Raw genomic sequence first — 23483 nt, 5'->3', positions numbered from 1 at the left:
GTGCTTTTCCTGGTACAGCTCATGTTTGGGAAACTGGCACAAGTGACTCTAGCTAAAGCCATCTTTTGCTGGAATAAGGCATGGCTATGCGAGGCAGACTTCCCAGGATGGACCACTTTTTCTAGTGCAGGTTATGTCTCAGAACGCTTCAAGAGCAGATGGTCCTTTGAGGCTGTTCTGTGTGACACTAAGAGCCTAACCAGTTTCCAGCTGGCTGCAATACTGGGGGAGCTGAAAGGCTGATGCTGAGTTCAGGTGGACATTTTTGCATGTAGTTTTGAAAATATGATCACTGTGTGTAATGCATTTATGACTGGAGTTTACGGTAGGCGCCTACTGTGAAACACTGTAAAGAAATAAATTGTCTCCCACAACTGTGCAGAATACACGCAATAGGGCCTCCACAGCACAGAGACAAACACATAACTAAACACCCACACACCTCAAGAACGTCATGTGAAAGGAAGAAATGTTTAAGTGTGTGTAAGGTCAGGACACAGCAGGAAATTAATTCTAAAGGACCGATGCCTGGGAGCTTGGCAGTTATAGCTACTTCTGTCTGTGGCCTGATGATCTGCTCCTCTCAGAGCTGCTTCTGGACTCTGTGTTCTTCAACCAAGAGATCCTGTCCCTATATACAACATCTTTCGAAGCCCCCTGAAGAAGGCGGGGAAAACAATAAAGCAGCAGAGGCCACTAGAGCAGTGAAAATCTGTGGCATAGGTAGATGGAGTGCTACTTCTTCGAGAACATGTTTATAACCTTAGAGAGAAGGTTCAGGGGATTTCTTATCACACAGGTAGAATGTGGCTTTACCGTGCACAATGCCAAGGGCCATAGATGTCTGGAAGTATGAAAGGGAAGAGGCTATTAGACTGTCAGTCTGAGCTTCAGGGCTAGCTATGATTAAACTCACCAGGCGACAGAGCATTCTCGTCCTCCCAGTCATATGTGATGGCATTGAGATGCCAACATGCAGTGTAATACCTACAAATATTTAGAGCTCAACAGGGAGAGCAACACACTTGTCAGAGGCCTGAACGATGTTTGTGTGGTGGCTTGGGTTCAGGGCTCCCAGAAGGGGTGGCGTTAGGGGGCTAGCCTCCCACAGCCAGCCTTCATCCTTGCCTGGACTGTGCCATGCTGGCCCCAGCAGCACTTTAAAGGGCCCAAGGCTCTGGCTGCTGCTTCAGTAGCAGCACTGGTGACTGGGAACCCTGGGTCTTTTAGATCACTGGGCCCTGGGGCAGCTGTCCCTTCTCCCTTTTCTATCATCAGCCCTGGAGCTTAGTATCTACAAAGTGCAAATATTAACCAGCTTCAGTCTATGCTTTAGAGTTGCTGCATGGGACTGTGATTGTGTGGGGAAACACCTAGGCTGAAATCCTGACCCAGCTGAAGCCAGTGGGTGTTTTCTCACTGAAGTCATTGAAAACTCCCATAGACTCCAAAGAGGTCACGTACTTCCTCCCTAGCTCTGTGTTATTAATAAAGGTTTTGGTTTCTGGAACTGTCAGTTACCTTTGGAAACACCAAATATCTCCACCTTAAGATCCTGGAGTGTAAAAGCAAAAGTCAACGCAGCAATTGTGAAACCTGATTTCTTGTGCCTGGTTATAATGTAGCTGGGATTTTAAAATCCATGGGGGATATAAAATAAAACTGGAGCTAGAGGAGGAGGTTGGCGGGGGAAGGAGTTACCTTCAGACAGATTGCTATGCTCAATGGTAGAATGCCCTGTTTTATCTGGTACACACCTATTCCTGAGCAAATATGATACTGCTAACCTAAAAGTATCTTTAAAGATTATGGCCTAATAACTCCTTTATTTACTTTGACCTTGGTGCCGTTTTAATTTTCATTGCTATTTTGTGGTTGGGCAATAACGTTGACTTGAGCTAAATGAAGCATTTGACATTCCTTTCTGTAAGAATAAAAGGTTATCAGACATGTCCCCTGTTACTACAAATCAAGCACGACCAAGACTTTGAAACATTTCATGCACAGACTATAATCAGAATTATGTAGGTTCAGCTAAGAGTGTTCATTCATTTGCCGTTCAGCTGGAGCTATCCAAAATACCACTAAGCCTGTATGAGGAAGACTCTGAAAAACCTTTGGGGTACCAGAAAATTTCCATACAAGAAATACCAGTCTCACCTGCAACGTTACATTTTCCGTGACTCCCATTCCTCATTACGGTACTGTGGGCTCCGCACAGATGAAGACAGCTGCTTATAAGGGTGGGATGGAGAAATCTAGACAAGAATGGAGGGCTCGCCAATATCACTTCGAAGGAGTCACTGAGATGGGGTTGCCACTGGGAGTTTTCCACAGAAGCATTTTTTATCAGTAAATATTGATTCACCAAAACAAAAACTATTTGCAAGAAAGGGTCAGTTCTGACCAACTTCCTGCTCAATTAAAAAAAAGTTTCAAAATGATCAAAATGCCCCATATTTCCATGGCTTCAAAACGAATCATTTATTGTCTAAAATGATTTTGTTTCAAAATTGTAGTTTATACTAAAATAAAGTTAAAAGGTCAAAATTTAAACAACATGCTTCAAAATTATTGAAACAAAATGTTGCTATTCATCCAATGCAAGTTTGCCTATGTATCTATTTACTTAATTAGTTCATTATATGGCTTATCAGCATGTGAAAAGTTCTGAGATTTTGATTTTTGTACTCTTCTGGAAGAGAGAGAGAGAAAAAAAATGTAAAATCTCAAATTCTAACAGGCTAGTGAAAATAATTTCCTAGCCAGCCCTAGCTGGCTTTTATGTGTGGACACAATCAGTCGACAGAAGTTTGGCTGGGAAATCTCTTCCAACAGTGACTTTTGGTCAACAAAGGCTTCTCTTGTAGATGTAGCCACCAGCATTATAGGAGTGCGACTCTGCCTGCCACATATGAGCAGACTGCAGCAGATTATGCTCTTTTGTGCCAATGAAGTCAGTGAGGTTTGTAGCTGTGTAGCTGAGACTGTAGCTATAATTAGCTCACTAATTTTCTCTTTCATTGTAATGCACTCAGTGTAGTTTGTACAAGTCACAAATCCTCGGAATGTTCCTGGGGGATTTTTGCCTTAGGAGCTCCCTATGGACTACATAGCTCAGAAGTCTCCTCAGAGTCAAGCTTGTTGGCAGGGGCAAAAGTAACTTATAATTTCTTGCAGGTACTGTCCTATTGCAAACCAGGTCTCTGCCAGCTCTTTAAATACCTCCATGTTGGCTTTTGCCACAGGTCAGCCAGCTCTTGCCAGACCTGTGCACCAGGGCACACCTGCTTAATTTCACCTCTGCTTCTTGGACTAATGCTAACTCACACTCTAATGCCTCCCTTCAGATCCACCTGCTTCCGAGAGTCAGATAAATTAGAGTTGTAGGTTTCTCCTAATTCCATCCACTTTTGACCAAACCACCCATTGCAGGGCTTCTGCCAACACTAATGCAGAACATGTGCCAATACGGAGATCTGGTCTCCAGAAATAGCAGGAGAATCCTCATTGAAGCGCAGAGGCTGGTGTTGGCCCTTTCAGTGTATAAGTAATACTAAATTATGGGCTGCCAGAATGCTGATTTGTCAACGGCATCTGCTGACCCTTAGTCTGGCAAGCTCCACTTTTTTTTTAAAAAACAATATTAAACAAACCCATAGATGAAGAAGTTATTATAATGTTGAGAGCTTACAGTCATCTCTTAAAGCAGCACAAATGACAGATGGGAGGATCTTGTCTTCCAGTATTTAACCCTGAAGTTTCAGTAGGTAGCTTATTAATTAATTGACAGTGACTTACATTTGCAGGCATCTGGGGCAGAGAAAGGCCTTCTGAGGTCTCGGTAGAAGCCTGGCTTGCAACGTTGGCAATGCTGTCCTTCAGTATTGTGTTGACAATTATCACAGATTCCACCACTGCGATTCCCTGAGGCCAGCCATGTGTCCATGTCAAAATGACAAGTGTCAGCATGCCCATTACATTTACAGGCTGGGATCAAGCCACAGAGAACAAAAAGACTCATTAAAAATGGAATGATTATGGCATGTATAAAAGCTTAGTGCAAATACTGAAAAATGCATATACAGCAGTAAGTGAAATGTAGATACAGAGTAGGAGATGTCTTTAAAAAACAACAAGAAGTCCTGTGGCATCTTATAGACTAACAGATATTTTGGAGCATAAGCCCACGAAAACTTCTGCTCCAAAATATCTGTTAGTCTATAAGGTGCCACAGGGATTCTTGTTGTTTTGAAGATACAGATTAACTCAGCTCCCTCTCTGATACTTGTCTTTAAAAAAGTACCCAGTTATATCAGCACTTGCATTTCCAGGGTAACTAGAGCTATGTCTAAACTGCAGGCTTCTGTCCACAAAATTTCTGTGGGAAGAGATCTACTGGTTGGGAGCATTCTGTTGACATCCTTGTTCCACGAGGAAGAAGAGATGTCTTCACAGAGGGTTTTTTCCAACATTTGGCCCTGCGCGGGGCCAGAGCAGAGCCAGAGACTCAGCTAGGAATGGCCGGAGACATTCAAGTATGTAGTAGCTACTGAACAGACTCTGTAGATTTCTTAAATCTTCATAGAAAGACATCATTATGCTCAGGCGGGTCTTATATAATCTGTCTCATAGCTGTGAGCCAAACAGAGCTCTGCAGAAAATGTTATGAATATAACCCACACACTTACTGGTTCTGCTCCAGAATCTGTAGAAGTGGGTCTTTCCCACAAAAGCTCATCCCTGGTCAATAATATTGTTAGTATCTCAGGTGCTACAGGACTGCTTGATTTTTTTTGCAAAGATACAGACTAACATGGCTACCTCTCTGAGATTACCTGTTGGGTATGGTTCACTGTACTGGGTAATGACACCTAGACCAGTTGCAAAGAGAAAGTCTCTCTTACAGCTCAAGCAGTAGAGGCTCATGTTCTAAGCAAAAGAGGTCCCCAGTTCAGTTCTGCCTGTTGGCATTACATAAATAAAAGTGTAACTGGGAGACGTGATTCATGGGCAGAAGGATTACTTTTGAACTGAGAAATAAACTCCTGCAGAATAAAACACCAGGGTTACACACAGACAAGCTCTGAGCATTCTTCCAACCATTGAATATTCTAAAATGAAATGTAAGTTGCATTCAGCTCACCCCTTTTTCAGGAGCAGCTCTATGTACAAATAATACCACAGCAGCATATGGGCAAGTGTTTTTCGTTCTCGCCTAATGCCTCAGCAAAACATGGAAAATGGCAAATCTGAGCTATTTCAGATGATGGCAGGATGGCATTCCAAAGTCCTGAGTCCTTTCTAGAGAACACCCAGTGTATAGAAACTAGAGTTGTGGACATATTGTGACCACCTAAGACACCTCAGAGCTAATTCTTCTAGAGTTGCTGAATGCCTACAACTCTTACTGACTTTATTGGGAATTATGAATGCTTAGAAACTCTGAAATACAGTCCTAAAAATGACAAGTGAGGCACCAAGAACTTCCCGCACACCAAATTAGTGGACACTTTAAAAACGTTGGCCTTAAAATCTTCTAACAATACTGAAAATGACAAAACAATCCCCACTGCAACAAATATATATCTTCATTTATTTATACTATATCACCCGAATGGTTGTTAGCTGTGGCTGATTCTACTTTTTACTGAAAAGCCAGAAAATTAAAGCTGTCCTAACTCTTTATCCGTAATTCTATTTCTCCTCCAGTGTTCAATACGTTCTGCTGAGCTGCATTTTGCCTGTAGCAGAAGCCCAACATCTCAAGCATTTGTGCTTTGATTGCACAAGAAAGCCAAGCAAATACCTAACGTGTTCTTGGTAGAATTTCCATGCTAGCAGCTTTGTAAGCAGGGCAGTTACCAATGTTTAAACACGCAGTGGGTGCTGACGTCAGTTCTCTACTCACTAAGTTACTTCACAGACAGCTGTTTGTTGTCTGGCTATTGGCCACCTTTTTGAAATATCAGAGAAAAGTATGTGGTAGGGAATTTCACTTATGCTGATAGTCTCGAGGCATGGTCATGAACCGGTTACTTACATCGGCATTCTTTTGGGTCTCCAGTTTTGCCATTTGCAGCCTGCCAGGGCTGGTCATTGTAGAGTGGAGCGCAGTGCTGACAGTGAAGGCCTGCTGTATTATGTTTACACATGCACCTTCCATGGACCTAGGAAGGAAAACAGAACAAGGATCATTCAGGGCATAGACTGCAAGGGCTCTGGGAGCAGGGACTGTGTCTTTTTTTGTGTTTGTAAAGCACTCAGTGCAGTGGAGCCATGCCCTTGCGTCTGGGCACCACTGTAATATTAAATAACATATAACAGAAAAAGTGCCTGCATAGTGCCTGCTTCACTACTGTGGTTAAATAGGTAAATAGTCTGCACTTACGCTTTCAGCCATATGTACAAATATACAACATCCCAAACTCTTCTTGTGCTTCCCCAAGAATTATTAGCTGAGGACCTTCCAGAGAAGATTAGGTAAAACCAAAATCTGTCTTTTGAAAAGACTCCAAAACCTTCCTTTGAAAAAATAGTATTTCCCCCACAGTAAGAATGGCACTAACAACACAGACACCCCAGCCATCTAGCCCTCCAAAATAAGTAAAAAGAAATAAAAATAAATTAAAAAAACTGAAAAGATTATCAAGCACTCAACTGACTAACCAATCTCTCTCTCTCTCTCTCACACACACACACGTTCTCTCTCTCTCTCTCACACACACACACACACACACGTTCTCTCTCTCTCTCTCTCACACACACACACACACGTACAGAGGCAGAGTTTTCATCCAGCAAAGGGAGAAGAACTCCAGACACTATGAAATCCACTAAGGATGTGTTGCTATTATTCAATGTGGAAGGTGCACAGCTACCATGGTGATGGGCAGCAGTATAAAATCCCAAAACAGATAGATTGCATAATAGAGTGCAGTTTCAGTAGCATACCCTCTTGTTTGCCATAGTTTTATATCATGTGCCTTTCTATGAAAGCAATAAGTCTCAGTACACGCTTTGAACCAGTCCTTCAGGCTGCTTTCTCAGAATCACAGAATCAGAGGGCTGGAAGGGACCTCAGGAGGTCATATAGTCCAGCCTCCTGCTTCAAACAGGATCAACCCCTACTAAGTCATCCCAGCCAGGACCTTGTCCAGCCGGGACTTGAAAACCTCAAGGGATGGAGAATCCACCACCTCTCCAGGCAACACATTCCAATGATTCACCACCTGCCTGGTGAAGAAGTTTTTCCTAATATCTAACCTACACCTCTCCCTCTTCAACTTCTGACCATTACTCCTTGTTCTGCCATCTGACACCACTGAGAACAGTTTCTCACCCTCCTTTTTAGAGCTCCCCTTCAGGAAGTTGAAGGCTGATATTAAATCACCTCTAAGTCTTCTCTTCTGTAAACTAAAAAAGCCCAAATCCCTCAGCCTATCCTCATGGGTCTTGTGCTCCAGACCCTTAATCATTTTTGTTGCCCTTTGCTGAACCTGCTCAAACAAATCCACATCCTTTTTATACTGGGGGGCCAAAAATTGGGCACAATATTCCAGATGTGGCCTCACCAGTGCTGAATAAAGAGGAATAACTACTTCTCTAGATCTGCTCGAAATGCTCCTCCTAATACACCCCAGTATGCCGTTAGCCTTCTTGGCTACAAGGGCACACTATTTACTCATATCCAGCCTTTCATCCACCATAACCCCTAGGTCCCTTTCCATCGTACTGCTGCTGAGCCAGTCGGTCCCCAGCCTGCAACAATGTTTGGGATTCTTCTGCCCCAGGTGCAGGACTCTGCTCTTCTCCTTATTGAACCACATCAGATTTCTTTTGGCCCAGTCCTCCAATTTATCCAGGTCCCTCTGGATTCTCTCTCTACCCTCCAACATATCTACCTCTCCCCCTAGTTTTGTGTCATCTGCAAACTTGCTGAAGGGTGCAACCCAGTCCCTCATCCAGGTCATTAATAAAGATGTTGAATAACACCGGCCCCAGAACCGAGCCTTGCGGCACTCCGCTTGAAACAGACCGCCATCCAGATATTGAGACATTGACCACTACCCATTGGGCCCGACCATCAAGCCAGCTTTCTATCCATCTTATAGTCCAAGGATCCAATCCATATTTCGTTAACTTATGGACAAGAATGTTGTGGAAGACCATATCATAAGCCTTGCTGAAGTCAAGGTGTTTCACATCCACTGACTTCCTCATGTCCACAGAACTTGTTACCTTGTCAAAGAAGCTAATCAGATTGGTGAGGCAGGACTTGCCCCTGGTGAATCCATGTTGGCTACTTTTGATCACTTTCCCCTCTTCCAAGTGCTTCAGAATGGATTCCTTGAGGATTCCTTCCATTATTTTCCCAGGGATTGAGGTAAGGCTGATGGGTCTATAGTTCCCTGGATTGTCCTTCTTTCTTTTTTTAAAGATGGGCAGTGGTGCATAGCATCTGGAAAGCTTAGTGCAAGGGGAACTGTCAGGGGATGTCAAGCCAGCACTCTTCCAGCCCCTCGTATGACCCAGGAAAAGTGGGTGGGGCCAGTGTATGACTGTACTATGGCTATTCTCAGTATGGCCCCTTGAGGATTATTGCAGCCAGATACATCTTAGGTGAGCCTTGAGCTCTGTAAGTACCTGCAAACTGAAAATGTGGCCTGGTGCTCAGTTGTAACCAGGGCATGAATCAAAGATGACCTGCAAGAGATTGCAGGTCTACCAGGCACACCTCCTAATATGGGAAGCAACCTCCTCAATTATCCCATGTGATCAAAAATCTTTAATGAAGACTTTGCTATTGTAATCAATGCTGACTGTTTGGAGCATTTAGAAGAATAGAAACAGAGGGCCAGAAGGGACCTTGAGAGACCATCAAGTCCAGCCCAGGTGCTGAGGTAGGACCAAATAAAATTAGACCAGCCCTGACCATGTTTGTACAAATTTTTCTTAAAAACCTCCAATATGGGAGAAGCCTAGGCCAGAGTTTAGTTATCTTTATACTAATGATCTCAGAAAGCCTTCCTAATATCTAACCTAACTCTCCCTTGATGCTAATTAAATCTAGCACTTCTTCTCTTACCTTCAGTGGACTTTGGAAACTAAGGATCACTAGCTCTTTATAACAGCCTTTAAAGATTTGAAGAATATTTTCAGGTTTCCCCTTCAATCTTCTTTTCCCAAGACTAAAGATGCCCAGTTTCTAAAATCTTTTTTCATAGGTCAGGTTTTCTAAACTTTTTATCATTTTTGGTGCTGTCCCTGGACTCTCTTCAATTTGTCCGCGTCTTTCCTGAAGTGTGGCATGAGGATTTGAACGCAGTTCTCCAGCTGCGGCCTCACCAGTGCCTAGTACAAGACGACTCCTTTGTTTTCCACACAATATTCCTCTTACTACACTCCGGTATTGGCCTTTTGTGTAACTGCATCACATTGTTGACTCATATTAAAGTTGTGATCTGCTATAACCCTCAGATCCTTTTGAGCAAGACTACCACCTAGCTAATTTATTTTCAATCGTGTAATTAATTGTGCACTTGATTTTTCCTTCCTATGTGTGGTACTTTGCAGCTGTTTTTATTGAATTTCACCTTGTTGATTTCAGACCAGTTCTTCAAATCAGAAGAGCTCAAAATGGGGTGCCAGCCTCCTGGGGAGGCATGAAATTTCATAAGTCGGGGGGGCGCAGCATAATCGGCTGCCGAGTCTCAGGCTCATCCATCACCTTAAAATGCTGAACTATGTTACTGTTTTTATGTCTGTGTGTTCACATTTATATACCGCTTATGAAGTTTTCACATTCTATAGACTTATTCTCTTATACATGCTGAAAAGGGTTTTTTTCATATAAACATAAACGAGATTGCCATCGGTTTGGATGACATTAGACAGATTGGGAGGCCCCTGCTAATTGCAGAGACAAAAAGTGGGACCCGATGGAAAAAGTTTGCTCACCCCTGCTCCAGACGGTTCAGTTTGTTTTGAATTCTAGTCCTATCCTCCAAAGTGCTTGCAACTATCTTTTAACTTCCACATGACGAAATTGGTACAGGCCTTCTGCCATCAAAATTGAGTTGACCAAACAGAGGTGTTTTATTTTTAAATGAAAAATTAACCAAGGGCAGTAGTACAAAGATAAATGCCAAACACTATTCAAAGTCTTTCCTTAGATATCTGACTGCTATCCAAGACCAAAAGCTCTTTCAGTGTTTCATTTTTGCTCATAATGAGAGCTGAACAGCACCTAATTACTTGACTTGTTCCCTTCTCCAGCTACACTTAAAATTATATAGAACAGGAGCTAATAAATCAAACAAGCTTGCTTAGATTACTTCCTATTAAAATAATGAGCTGGACTCGCTGGTCCTCTCTGGTTGATTTGTGCGGCTTCAACATTGCACAGCAGCTGCAAAGCCAGTTTGACCAGCTAGTTATGCCAGATTTATGGCTGCTTTAGACTGCAGGAGCAACTGAAAGCAACCAAAGTTTGCTGCTGAATCGAGCTTAATATCTGGACAGGTTTTTAATTACTGCTGTAAAATGGTGCCTTAAATTCTCTTGTTTGTGCTTTAATAACTGTAGTTCTCAGTGCACTGTTGGCCATGGGGCCTCTCAATTAAAAAAAGATTCTGCAGAAAAAATGTAAGTACACATGGGTCTCCTGTAAACATGTACTCCTGAAAAAAAGTAAACAGCAAGAGGCCTTGAACATGATGTAAACAACCCCTCCTTGGTACAAACACGCACACACCCAGATGGAATGGGCAAACAGGTTTTACATAAATACTCATCTCAAAGCTGTCCAGCCCCACAGTGGTATGAAACACTTCAATGATATTTATATTGCTGGGTATTGTGTAAGACTTCAGCTGTTTGGCACTTACGTAGCTAACTTCTTAGACCATCTTTGTGTCAAAGAAATCCTTCCGCATGTTTAGAGGCACTTCCCATGTGACTGACACGGTTATTAGGGACACTGTTCTGTGGCCATGGTAAAAGGAACAGTGTTGTCTGAATTAGGATTAGGTTCGTTGCATGATGAATCTGTAGGGTTTTTGCAGCCACGATGCCACAGTTTGGCTGGAGCACTGTTGAGCTAGCATTACAGAGCTTTACAAACACATGCTGCATGAGGATGACTTATTTAGTGTTAGGTCGTGACTTGAACTGCATATCTGCACAGGCCAGTAAGGTGTAAACCTCCTCCCCACCCTTACCTCTTAGCAGGGTAGTCTGAGCACACACCTCCCTGGGTCTAGCAATCAGGGAGTGGGTGGGGACTGAGTGCAGCCTTGGCTCCACACTTCCTCCTTCACAAAACAAACCAGCAGTCCTATGGCACTGTAATGACTAACAAAATGGTTTATTAGGTGATGAGCTTTTGAGGGACAGACCCACTGTCCCATGACAGCTCATCACCTAATAAACCATTTTGTAAGCCTTTAAAGTACTACAGGATTGCTGGTTTGTTTTGTTAGAATACAGACTAACATGGCTGCCTCTGTTACCATCCTCCTTGAGCAGCAGCTGCGCTGCTGTAGGGCAGAGGTGAGCAAACTTTTTTTTACGTCAGGCCCCCATTTTGTCCCTGAAATTAGCAAGGACCCCCCAACCCATCTAATTGAATCCAAACCGACTGAAATTTTAGTCATGTTCACATGGAAAAAACAAACAAGCCTCTTTTGCATATGTGTACGAAAATAAGTCTGTACAATGTAAAAACTTCATATATATATAAATGTGATGACACACATAAAAACAGAAACATATTTTAACATGGACATGAAAGGTCACACGGTCCTAAAGCGTAGCCCCCCATTTCTGCAATGATTTGTATGTGTTACTACCTTATAACGTTTTCCACTGTACTGCCAGGACATGCGGGAAGAAGGGGCAGAGATAAATAGTGCGGGTTGTGTGTCTCAGGTCTTGCCCATTAATATGGTATATCTTGCAAGAATGTCAGCCACTGAATAATTTTGAACTGACTTCCTTAATTTATACTTGACCTCTGGAGAAACGTGTGAGTAGCCATAAAACAAAGATAGGTATAAGACACAGAGAGACACAGTTGGGGTCATAGTGATGAACAGTCACTGTTGAGAAGAGCTCTCTGAATGACTTAACTAACTATGTTATTTGCACTCGTGCTGACAATGGTTCTCAATGAATATTCAACCTACTATTTTTAGGGCTAAACTATCAAGGGCAGGGGAAAGTGTGAGGGCATTTCTACTGCTGTGATGATGTTCTGTGATCTTTCAGGTGCTAGGGTGATGAGCACCCCATAAAAGCCAGCTCCTGAGGTAGTTTAATTGGCACAACTCCAAAGTGGCAGAGTAGATGCATGACTCCTCTGTGACTTTTTAAGGCATGGATCCCTTGTGTGATAAACTATAACGCCAAACAATTGCAAACAAAAAGGCTGGGGGTGGGTTGATGCATGTAGTGGGAGTACCGTGCTATGTAGGATTAGTAGCTTTTGACAGACCTAGAACTTCAATAACAGAGGGAAGGCTTAATTGCTGAAGAGGGTTGATATGCATTGACAGCACTTTCTCTGATTAACCAGAGATGGAGGCTCTCTCTTCTCTTGCAAGACTCCTGCTGCTGCTTGATTCATTCAGTGGCATCACAGCACCGTACGTGTGCTTACTGGAGTTTGTACGTGTGTTTACTGGAGTTTAACTAGCCACACAGGCACAACTGATGCATGGGCCTGTGTAGTGACAGCATTGGCTTATATAGCAGCAGCAGCAAAACACTCCAGCAGCTCCATAGGAGGAGGAAGTCAGAGGTTACAATCTTGGCCAGCTGCTTGCAGCCAGCCAGGAGTGATACTGGCTTGTAAACAGAACAGCTGCAAGACTGCAAAGACAAAGAGAGGGAACATGTTCCTGAGTGCTGGGGTGAGGCAGGGTACAAGGGAGCCATCAAGCAGGATGGGGAAAAGGCAGAAAGGAAGAAGGAAGAATGAGGAATGGAATTGCTGTTCCAGCCACACTGCTGCTGTGTCTGTGTTACAGAACTAAACAGGATGTCTCAGGCTCTGCAGAGCTCACTTGTTAGCTTTGATCACAGGTAAGGCAGGACCACACACTGCCCTGGCTCACCTGTGCCACTTCCATTGGACTATATCAGCTCCTGCTATGTGGCAAGGTGAACTAGACCTCACACCAAATCTTTGCTGATATTCAGGGGACATCTCCCCACTTCTAAGTCTCAATTTGTGCCCCTGGGTTCTGAGTTTGTCCCATATTGTAAATGCATTATTTCCTCTCGGTAAGCCCTTTTCGGGACCTCCTTCAGGCATCAGGAGCATATTGCCAAGCAGTCCCCTTTTTCAAGGCTTATCTTGCTGAGTTGAATCAGCATCTTTGTAAGACTCTCCCACAACCCTCACATTATCCCTGTTCCAAAACAAGACCATCCAGCACATGACAGTGGAGAGTGGAAGCCGTTACCTCTAGATAGCTGTTTGGGGGCTTGAGTGTAATGAGCTTGCTGGACCCTCTCTACATTAACATGGACAGAGGGCTGCTTAACCAAAACTACCAACACAACAGGCACTAGTTAGCACCACCATTAGGGATTTCAGCTGAAAGATCCAGACCCTAAGGATCTTTATCAGCCTTTGAGATCCTCCCTCAGAGCATAGATGGCAGTGGAGAGAAGCTTGTGCTTTATGGTTCTATAGATAAACAGAGGCCTCCTGCCTCATCCCTCTTCCCTGTCTGATAGCACTGGAGTTACAAACACCTTCCCATGCCTGTGTCAACTTTCAGTTCAGTATACAAAACCATACACCTTGTTCCAGATGTGCTTCCTGATTCTCATTCAGTGGCAACAGCTGGAGAACTAAGCACCTGCAAATCAGCTTGTTCTAGACACACACAACATGGACACGCATTTGTATCATAAAGAGGTACTTTAAAACCTGCCAATGAATGCGGAGAAAGAACAAATGAAGGGGAAGCAGAGTGAAAGGAAAATGGCTAGAGGAAGAAGAACTCCTACCGCTCATTCTGCATGCTACCAACATGACATACAATGTGGCAGATAGAGCCTACCGTCACCAATAATACAACAATCAATGGGAAAGCAGCTGTGGAATTAGGAGCAGAGTATAAAGGTGGTTAGAGAGGTAAAGTTAATAACAAATAGCTGATAATCTGATACAGACAGATTCTGATGCTGAAGGCACACACAGGCTCCCAGTGATTTCCGTGGAAGCCCCATGTTCTCCTGAATGCAGCGCTTGGCCCATATTCCTTGCTGACAAAAGAAGCATGTTTTTTTCATTTCCTTTAACTTACATTTGCAGTTATAAGCCTTTTCCATCTGGGATCAAGATGGAGCACTGCTAAATACACAAACACAATTCTTGATTCCTTTCACTGCTTCAAGCACTCACACAGCTATTGGTTCATTTAACCAGAAATTCCTTTTCCCATTAATTTTCTTTCTGTCCTGGCCTTTCACTCTATTTCCCTTCTTAGCGTGACAGCTCTGCTGCAATGTCACTTGTCATGCCATACAATGCAAACAGTGTTACAAAAGTTGACTTGTGTAAGATAAATGAGCGACTGATTTCTATGCACAAAGACAGTTGCTAGGGCATGTTCCCTTCCATTGCCTTTTGTTGCTGAATTAATACCACCCCATGCTTCTTTTCAGATTGCAAATATGCTTGTGTTTTGGTAAATCTTTATAAAATACTTTCAGTGTGATTTATTACAGTCCAGAATTCACTGAGTGAGCGAGAAGAAAGTGCTGTCTACAAGTAATGTATGTGTCAGGTCACTTGTTATTCATTAATTTGTATTTCTGGGTGTAGCTACACTGCAAAAAAAGACCATTGGCAACAAGTCTCAGAAGCAGGATCAACTGATGTGAGTTTGTGGGTCTTGGGAATGTCTAGACTGCTATTTCTAGCCCAAAGCGGGAGCCCTGCAGTGTGAGCCTGCATCAGTTGGGACTCACTGCCATGGGTCCTTTTTCTGCAGCGTAGATGTGCCTACAGCAGTTCCTGAGTGTGCAGCCAAGACCAGAGCCCCAGCAGCACAGTGCCTAAAATGAACAGAAAACCGTAGTCTCAAAGATCTTCCCATCTAAACAGACAATACAGATAATGGATGGGAGCAAAAATGACTTTGACAACTGCTTCTTTTCTTTAACTCTTAAATGTGCATTTTCATTTATTTTTTTTGCATGACGCATGCAAGACGCAAGTGCCGATGCAAAGATTTTAACACATGGCCATTCTCCACCATAGCTTTTATTTTTGTACATTTTACACTAATTAGCATGCCACTCAGTTTTGCAGGCTGCTCCCTTACTGAAGTTATTCCCTGTCCTCGAATTAGCCATCACCATGGCACCTGATTTGAGACCCAGTATTGGTTTTGTACCTGTTTTCAGTGTTTAGCAAGTCACCTACACGGTTGATATCTAAGCTCCACGGATTAGATCTTTGCAGGTATTTAGGTACTAACGTCCATTGAAAGCAGTAGAAGTTAGGAGCCTATACACCTTGGCAGACCTGGCCCTGAGCAGCTAAACTTAGTACTGAGATTTCTCTGATTTCCACAGCCTATTTCTTGCTAGGAAATAAAAAGCCTTTTGCAGAGGAGCAGCCACTTGTTCAGTGGGTTCAGTGGAAATAAGCCAGCTCACACCAGATGAGTGACTGTCCTTAGTGTCTCACTCTCAGAATATGCTGTGCGGGTGCTAGTTCGATGCTCTTGTTGAATGTTATATGTCGTTTGCTGTCAGGTCAGGCAGTGTCCAAGCTATGCTCACTGACAGGCCAAAAAATGCTGTCAATTTCTTGGCTCAACTTTGAAAATGAAACACGTCTTTTGGGACTCGACATAGTGCCTCAGCATATTAAGGAGAGCTATGAAGTCAACACCTTGATTATAACCAAACTCTGTTGTGATCCCCTGCCTGTGGCCATCTCTCAAGTCTTTTAGTAAGACTAAATATAAACATACTGTATCACATTATGAGTGTTGCCTCTTTGAGCAATAAGAGAACAAATCTGAACACCCTGCTTGTTTGTTCTCCCATTGCAATGCAAGGGAACGTGACGATTATGGGCAGCAATTACAGGATGGGGTGAACATAGTGGATAATGCTGGCTCCCAGGAAAATGGGTATCTAATTGTGTGTGAGGAGGAACAATGGGAACACTGTTGAGATGCCAGCTTTTGTCCGTAGTCACCCACTGAGCACTTCTTCCTATGGCTCATGTAGTAGTAGGCATCCTTCAGTCTGCATAGACTATGGATCGCGCCCTTTATAGTTTCAATTGAGGACTTCATTTACAGTGTCTACTGTGACTATGAAGACCCACACGAGAGTGACAGTCCTTGCTGCGTCTCTTGCAGATGTGGTGGGTGTCTGGCAAGTCCTCAGTGTGCTTTCTGTGCGCTCGCTTCTCCTCTGCTAGCTGTCTGAGCCTCATCTCGCCCTTCTGAAGGCCCTTGTGTAACCCGTCTCCACCTGCTGCGGTCGTCTGGTAGTTCTTCCCAGTTGTCCAGCTCGATGTCTACCTCTCTGAGTCTCTCTTGCAGACATCTTTGTAGCGCAACTGGGGGCGTCCGGGAGGTCTTTTGCCAGAGGCTAGCTCACCATACAGGATGTTTTTTGGAATCCTTCCATCATTCATCCTGTGGACGTGGCCAAGCCAGCGGAGCCGATGCTGCCTGAGGAGGGTGTGCATGGTTGGGATTATGGCTCATGTAGATGTAGAGTAACAGCTGTCATTTTATATTCACATTGTTAAGTCAGAGAATTTTGTCTAGAGTGGCAGAGTGTATCACTGTGATGCCACCTTCATATCTGTGAATAAGGCAAGAAGTCACTATATGTTCCATGGTCTGCTCTGGGTGACCACTGTTGCACACTGCAGCATTTTCAATTTTCTATTTGGTCAGCAAATATTCGCATTATCAAGGGTTGTGCAGATGCAGTTTACAGTTGCCCATGAGCTCTGTGGGAGATCAAACCCAGAGATCTTCTGCATTTGCTCTTTCACAAAGTATTTATTTTTGACTTCTTGTGAACTCCATTTGGCCTTTCCAAGCTCCATCCAGGTTGCAGGTGCATTTGGGAAGGTTAAATGCATGGGTCCAAAATAGGTTATGCAACTGCAAGTGGTGGGGAGTGATGTTTTTTAAAGGTCCTGGTGGATGCGAAGATGTTCAATTTCCATGACCTTCTGGAATTCCCAAAGGGTTGCGGAATCATGGCAAATGGGTGGGAAGCGTTGTGTCACAGCACTAGCAGCCAAGGTGATGGGGTCGATGTGTGGAATCCCATGATGCTCCACACTGCAGTATTCAGTTGGATCTCAACAAACCAAGTATGGCTACTTCTGGGCCACACCACTGCACAGCACTAGGTTTATGGTGTCCACAAGGGCCATCACTGATGTCTGTAACATAAGGGTTTGTGCTTGCTGGTTTCTGGACCATGCTGACCCTTGTCTTCATCTTGTTAGCTATCTTCTTCAGCTGGCCCTGGAAGGTTATGTGCAATCCAGCTTCACTCTTAGATGGGTCAGAGAGGGGTTCTGCCACCAGTGTTACTACAGAAGGTCACTTTCGGGGTGTGCTCAGTATTCCTGTTATCAAGCCGGAATGCAGTGCTTGCTGTCTCATGAGGATTTGGCTTGAGCCTCAGTTTTCAGAAACGTGTCTCCATAGTATTCAGGTCCCTGTTCAAGTGGAGTTGATGTCATGGAACATGACTGGCTGTGTTGCCAGGGCAAGATCATCCACATATGCCAACTTGTGTGTCTTTGTTGGAGGCATCTCACCCGTGTAAATACCAAAAAGTGTCAGTGCAAGTACTGAGCCTTGCAGCAGTCCAGTGTTGAAGAACTGGGGAGAATTGATTTTGTTTCCCAACTGGATACATAGCCACCTATTGCATAGCATCATTCATAGCAGGAATAGTGTTTTGCAGCAGAGGGCAATCCTTGTGAGTTTTTGTATCAAGCCTTTAATTCAGACTGTATCATAGTCTGATGATGGGTCTAGAAAGGTTGCAATGGTTTTAAATTTCCTCGGTAACCTGACCTGGCTATGCAATATACAGGTCAAAACCTGGTTCCAACAACTGCATTTAGGCTGGAATCCTGCTTTGGAAATCACCAACTCCACAAAAAGGACTGATTTTCGGCTCTTGTTATGCATGTTGAAGATGGATTCCAGCTGAACATTAGCAAATTCATAGCCTGAATCCAGACTAGCTCACTTGTATAGTAGCATTATTCAAGACAGGCAATATACTTATAAAGACATATTTACTGTTTAAATTCCATACAATGCTTATAAATTGCTGCATGCATTAATCTTATTTGCAATGTTTGTATCCCATGCTATAAGGCAATAAGTTTTGTTTTATAACTGTAAAAATGCCTGCTCTGAACTTGCAAATCAGGGCAGGAGACACTGTTTCCATCCACCAATGACTATCAAAACCAAGCTGGCCATGGCTGAATGTCATCATACAAAGATGGGGTAAACAGCTCTATCATGCCCATTAAGCTGCCCTGCACACGAAAGTTCCCTCCCACCCCACAAAAGCCTGAGTGCTGGAAGAAGAGGATAAAACCTGGACACATACAAAATTTCCCTCTTTGCTTTTTGGAATCTCACAAGGGCCAGAGCTAAATACAAAAACAGAGCTCCCCAGGCCAAACTTACAGTGCTTCAGGAGTTCACATTTGCTACAGGGTTGGTGAAATCTACTTATAGCACATACCACCAGCTTAGGGCTTCAGCCTTGGTTTTGGAGAGTGCCCTGATATTGGCATTCTTGGTCGTGAACTACTCCAGACAGCTTGACAACTATATGTCAAAAACCCAGCCTGTGGAAGCTGATAGCTTGGACTAACACTTAAGGCCACTCAGGAATCTCAGCTGCTGGGCTGGATCATGGAGACAAAGCCAGGGCTTTGCAGATGAGAACCCCTGTACCTTGAACAGGACACAGGAGTGGAAGGATAACCAATGCAGAGCACAAAGCACCAATGAAGGATGCTGGTCACAGCTTATTATCTGTCACGTTGAGGCCCAATTTCTGGTCCTGGCTCTCACAGCAGGTCCAGCTGGCAGAGAAACTTTCTGCTACAAGATACAGAGCTGAGTTCACTTCCTCTGTGCAGTGCTTTGAATCAGTGGTTGAAAAACACTCTACAGAGCTAAATATTATTATATTATTTTAAACTAGATTGTGCCAAGCACTTCAATGTGCTGTCAAAAGCAATCATCCATTGGCCAGAATTGACCTAGATAAACTAACAAGTCTCTGCTGTCCCCAACGTCCACGATTATTTGGTAAAACCCTAGTGGGCATTTATGCTATATGTAATTCCAGAAGCTTTGTAAAAATAGCACAGGTGCAGTAACAAATGTACACACTGGATATGAACAATTTTCCTTTAATAATGTGTAGACCATTGAGGTAATTCATAAAATCAGTAGATCAACTTGAACAACTAAGAATTATCAGCACAAAAAACAAACCCAAAAAAACCCAAAAAACCCTGCCACTTACTTGAGACAAATAATCATTAGTCAAGATGCAATAATAATGTAAACAGATTTGACATTATGTCTAACTGTGCACTGCAGTTTAGCAAATGTTTTATTAAAGGTAAATAATTAAGTAATCAATTGCCTCAGTCCTATGACCAAAATAATCATAATGACCCACATGTCTCAAAGCCATAGCAGTCCTTGGTACTGACAATAAAATAAATCTGTTTCTAAATCCCTCACAAACCTGGCAGTTTCATATCCAACATTATTTCTTATTTATTATGTATATCTATCATAAGCCCTTCACCATCACCTTTTTACCTAAGTTTACCATCTCCTGATCAAAATGAAGGTATCTTTAAGAGGCACAGTGCTTCCTGTGGGGTTGCCCTACAGGAGCAAGCAGAAGCAGATATCTGCCCAATAATGCATGCATAATCATATTAAGTAATTACTGAAGCTCATAGCTACCACAACAGTGAAAATTAATGGAGTGGCCTGTGGGGAACATATAGATCTCTGCATACAGAAAAAATTAATGCCTGGGAGTACAGTCTCTTGTCTTATATCATTCTTGACTACTGCTTTATATACTAGAAACAAACTTGAAAGTATTTTTAGAGCAGCTTATAGGATGTCCACAGTAGCTGTCTTGGTAGTCACTTGGCCTGGCTGATGTAGAAAAGTGACCCAGAGTCCAGATTCAGATTCAGACATAGTGGAAGGACTGGAACCCCACTAAATTCCCTGGAATTATATCTGCTCACACCAAGAGTGAAATAACCCCTGCATGACCATGTCCATGTCCATGTTCATGACCCAGGTTCTGTACAGTGTCTGCTCCCACCTCCACAGCCCTGAGTCAAACTTCTGGCCATGCTTCTTGCCAAAAAGCGCAACTCCTACACGAGATTTTTTTAAAGTTGGGCTCCCAACACACAAGGCCACAAAACAGATTTTCAGGGGCTGGGGAGGAGCTGTGTAGCCACAGTGGAATATTAATAATCTGAATTATAGTCCTTACATCTCCATATCAAATCCCACCCCAATACAAATATTAGTCTTCACCAACTTCCTTAGCACTCATCCACCAGTTTCCCACGTATCTGATGTTCAGCTCTGTAGTATCACCTTTTCCAGCTTGCTGAGTGTGACATGACTGGAATACTTCAGCTTGCTTTGCTAGATCTATCTGAGACCTGTCAGAATCACCCTGAGCTACTAAACACACACATTTGTTATTCTTCAGTTCACTCCCTTGCCCTGCAGAACTGAGTCTGCCAGCAACACATCCTGCTCTTTCACTGTCCAGCTTTGAAAGCCATAATTAACTGGGAGCTGAAACACAGCCTAGATTTTGAAATGTTGGAAATGTTTCTCTCCCTTTTTTATCAATACACTTTGTATAGGATTGGTTTGCTGGCAATGGGATGAAACCACTGACAATTTCCTAAAAGTAATCACAGTTACGGGTGAATCTCTCTGATGCATAGCATGTCATAAACATGTTAAGTACTGTAAGTAGTATGTTGCACATTTATAGATATGTACAGACACATGCCTATAGTACATATATTATGCATACTATAAAGTCATGCAAAATGTAACTAAAAACTTACTGGAATATGTTTACTGCGCAGTCACAAACAGCGCAATTTAGAAATAATGCAAAAATTTTATCTAAGAAACAAAAATTCACACTTGCCAAATGACTGTTCCCCATTGAGTACTAGCTTCATGTGACATCTGAAGTTTTAAGATGTTGCCATTTAAAGCAGTTATATGCGTGCCCACGTCGTATATTTAAAAGCAAGAGTATAATTTCCCCTCATGTTGATGCTTGAATGGATTCTACATGACACATTCCTACAAAACTTTACCTTAGAATCCAAGCAACGAAAGTTTTATCTTAGGAGGAAACTTTTTGGAAATATGGCTATCGATCTCTAACTCCAGGAACCCATTTGAGAGTGCTGGCTATGACAAGTAGCTTTTGTGTCAAATTGTGCAATATTATTTATTGGTAAACTAGAGCTTCCATATTTCCTCTTCTGAAAATTACTTTTACCATGCAGATGTTAGTGACAAATCTGAGGCTAAAGTTGTGTTAAGGTATGCACTGAAAGCAGGAATAACATCCCTCTGGTTCAAACTTTAATGACTGAATTTTCTCTTCTAATCTGGCACAATAACTTTTCACAGCTTACTTAAACTTTCTACCTACATTTCTAAGTGAAATGCTCCCTCTCCATGAATTTGTTTTCTTGATATTTCTTTGAGTTCTCCTCCCTTCTGTCCCCACAAACCTCCCATTCCCTACACTCCTCCCCCCATAGAAGGTAATGTCTCCAATATAAAGCCCTTCTGAAATATTAAAATTAAACACATAAGGCCAGATCCTCAGCTAACGTAACTCCACTAAAGTACTTGGAACTCAGCTGATTTGGATCTGGTCCATGAGGCTCAATTCTCAAGTGAACTGGAAGAGAGCTGGGTGGTTCTAAACTGTTTTTTAACTCGTCAGTCTCTTCCTAGGGTTGGCTAGATGCTGAAACAGTGCCTGACACAAGCCTTGGGGCTGCTTCTGTGCTGGCTGGAATGGACTAGCACACTAGGCTCTAACGTGCAGCATATACACGCAATCTGCCTCACTTAACTTTGCTGTAGGAACTTGTCATTTGAATATCCTGGCATTTGTGTATTTAAATTCTCTATTTAAAATCCCATTCACTGGAGTGGAGGCACTGCTTCTCGTTTGGCCTCTGGTTTTTCCCTTATTGTTCATGGTTGCTTGCGCACTATTATTTCTACAAATATAGTCACATATAAAGTACAGTAAACCCTCGAAATGCGTGAGTTCTACTTGAGCTTAACGTGCATTAAAGTGAAGTTATGTGCAACGTAAAATCTTGCTCCCACCGGCCCTGGTTCACCACTCCCTGGCCCCGCTCACCACCCGCGCATGGCTCCGGCTCACCTCCCTATCCCTGTACCCAGCTCTGGCTCCAGCTCACCACCTCTCATGTGAGACTCCAGCTCAATCCCACCACCCCTGGTTCAACCCCCCCGTGGCCTGGTTCCCCACCTGAGCATGGCTCCAGCTCACCACCCCCGCACACAGCTCTAGCTCATCCCCCTGCATTCAACCACCCCGCCCATGCACCGCTCTGGCTTAACCCACCCCCCATGCGCAGCTCTGCCTCACCACCCCCATGTGCAGCCCCAGGATTTACCTTTCAAAAGGAGCTCCGGGTGCTCCTGCTGCTTCTCCAGCTGCAGAATGTGCAGTCCGCTGGGGAAAAAGCTGCCCCCGCAACTTAGGCAAAATTCCAGTTACTTGAGGGTGTGTGGGAATGGAACCCTCACGTAAATCAAAGCACTGCTGTATGTATGGCTGCCACTTCTGTCATAAAAACTTTCAGCTTTGCTCTTGGGCATGATCCCACACAACTGTGTAGTTAAGAAATAATCCCAAGGAAACAGATCCTTTCAAAGACTTTCACTCTGAAGACACCTATGAAAACTAGGGTATGGTTGTTTGAAACAAACTTTACCAAACCATGGCATGCTTTCAGATTAGCGATTCTTCAGATGTCACACGATTAGCTCTGTTGTGTGGGAAACACCATCTTCTTCATGTTTGAAGCTACAATTTAACTCATATGAGAGTGTTCTATTCTTTCACCAAGGAGCTGGCCAGATGATAGATTTCCTTACATACAGCACCAGGCTAACCTGTCCTTCTCCAATCTTTTTATGCCTGTGCCAGTACTTGCTGAGAAGGTTGTTGTACTGTTGGAAGCCAGCAAAGGATATCCTCAGTAAGGGCACGATTGAAAGTCCACTAAAGTCACTGGAAAGATTCCCCTTGACTTTCCTGGGCTTTGGATCAGCCCTCTAGTAACTAAGTCACTGGTTTAAGAT

The 23483-nt window shown here is 43.3% G+C and overlaps 1 protein-coding gene across 2 annotated transcripts in view; it reads right to left on the bottom strand.

Moving 5' to 3' along the window:
• Positions 1–23483, bottom strand: part of NTN4 (netrin 4) — a 110748-nt gene that overhangs the window by 24037 nt on the left and 63228 nt on the right. For both annotated transcript variants that reach the window (XM_075011628.1, XM_075011637.1), the window contains exons 4-5: positions 6044–6170; positions 3802–3990 (exon numbers count right to left, since the gene is read on the bottom strand). In XM_075011628.1, coding sequence (XP_074867729.1) covers positions 3802–3990; positions 6044–6170 — 316 coding nt within the window. The remainder of the gene's footprint in view (positions 1–3801; positions 3991–6043; positions 6171–23483) is intronic.

The sequence above is a fragment of the Carettochelys insculpta genome, chromosome 1 (genome assembly GCF_033958435.1).
Source record: "Carettochelys insculpta isolate YL-2023 chromosome 1, ASM3395843v1, whole genome shotgun sequence".
Taxonomy (NCBI): Eukaryota; Metazoa; Chordata; order Testudines; family Carettochelyidae; genus Carettochelys; species Carettochelys insculpta.
The sequence above is the reverse complement of the archived record's forward strand: the minus strand, read 5'-3'. Positions and strand labels throughout refer to the sequence as shown.